Consider the following 1,318-nt stretch of genomic DNA (forward strand, 5'->3'; position numbering starts at 1 on the left):
TGGGGGAGTACACGAGTATGTGTACATGGAGGGGGCAGCCGGTCCACCCACCACACAGCCTGTCCTGCCCTGTGCTCTGCTAAGGGTTATGATCCTCCTGGGAGCTCCCAGAGAGGCCCGTCTGGGGTGGACAAGAAGTACACATGCAGTCAACAAGCCTGCCCCGAGGGCATTCAGATCAATCTAGTGCAATTAACTGGTTTTTTAAAGCAGGGAAACATCAGTGTCCAGTGCAGGGCTCTGGTGGCAACACGAGGGGGCTGGCAAGGGGGCAACCTGCGGCAGAGCAGGGGCATTCAGGGATGCTGGGGCTGCATGCTGGCAGTGGGGCTGGCTGGGCAGCCCTGTACGTGGTGCACTACTGACACCCCTAGGATGTTCCCCACCTTGGGGACAACCTTGTGGCACCCAGCCTGCTCCCCCAGCCCAGCACCAAGATGAGTCTTTTGCCTGTGAGCAGCCCCACAAAACCCTTCTGCTTCAACTGTGGGGTTGGTATGGGGAGCCCAGACCCTCTGCAAAAAGCAGAGTACCAACTCTACTGCTGTGACAATGGAGGCCAGCCCTGCCCTGCTCAGGCCAGCCACCTCCACCCCCAAAAAAGCCACCCCGATGCAGAGCTACTGAAGTTGCCACCAAGGAGATGCTTTATTGGGAAGCAAGTGGGTAGTGGGCATTAGCCAGGGGGCCAGCCCATCTGTCGCCCCCCCAGCACAGGCAGGTGCAGGTGGTAGACAGACTGTGCGCCATGTTTCCCATCGTTGATTACTGTCAGGAGAGGTACAAGGGTCAGGCCACCCCCTTTGTCCCCAGGACCACCAGTGAGGGTCCTGCCCCACGGCATGGTAGGGGATACCAACTCACCAAGGCGGTAGCCTTCAGCCAGGCCCTCTGCCTGTGCCGTGCGTGCTGCCACCACCATCAGGTGCCCCAGCAGCTGAAGGAGGGGGGAGTGGCAGGGTCAGTATTGTATGATCCCCACCACCAACGTCCCAGAGACCTCTCTGGACTCACCTCAGTGTCCTGGGGACTCACACGGCTGATCGGGGGGATGGGACGCTTGGGGATCACCAGGAAGTGCACGGGGGCTTGTGGGGCCACATCACGGAAGACAAGGCACTACCAGGGGGAGCAGGGTAAGCCCCACACCCGTGGGTTCTGCCCCCCTGCCCCAGTGGGGACACAGCTCCTGCTGTCCCAGCTACCTTGTCATCCTCATAAAGAATGGTGGCAGGGATGGTGCGGTCGATGATCTTGCTGAAGATGGTGGGCTGCCCTCCTGCCTCCTCGCCAGCCGCTGCTGCCTGCTGCGCCCTGC

At 61.0% G+C, this 1,318-nt stretch overlaps 1 protein-coding gene across 1 annotated transcript in view; it reads right to left on the reverse strand.

Annotated features, from left to right (window-relative positions):
- Positions 1 to 621: 621 nt before the first annotated feature.
- The window catches only part of HINT2 (histidine triad nucleotide binding protein 2), a 1,651-nt gene continuing 954 nt past the window's right edge, over positions 622 to 1,318 (reverse strand). The window contains exons 2-5 of the mRNA XM_005430977.2: positions 1,206 to 1,314; positions 1,015 to 1,119; positions 865 to 937; positions 622 to 768 (exon numbers count right to left, since the gene is read on the reverse strand). Coding sequence (XP_005431034.1) covers positions 677 to 768; positions 865 to 937; positions 1,015 to 1,119; positions 1,206 to 1,314 — 379 coding nt within the window. The 3' untranslated portion in view covers positions 622 to 676. The remainder of the gene's footprint in view (positions 769 to 864; positions 938 to 1,014; positions 1,120 to 1,205; positions 1,315 to 1,318) is intronic.

This window comes from Geospiza fortis, unplaced genomic scaffold (genome assembly GCF_000277835.1).
Source record: "Geospiza fortis unplaced genomic scaffold, GeoFor_1.0 scaffold1509, whole genome shotgun sequence".
NCBI classification, from domain to species: Eukaryota; Metazoa; Chordata; class Aves; order Passeriformes; family Thraupidae; genus Geospiza; species Geospiza fortis.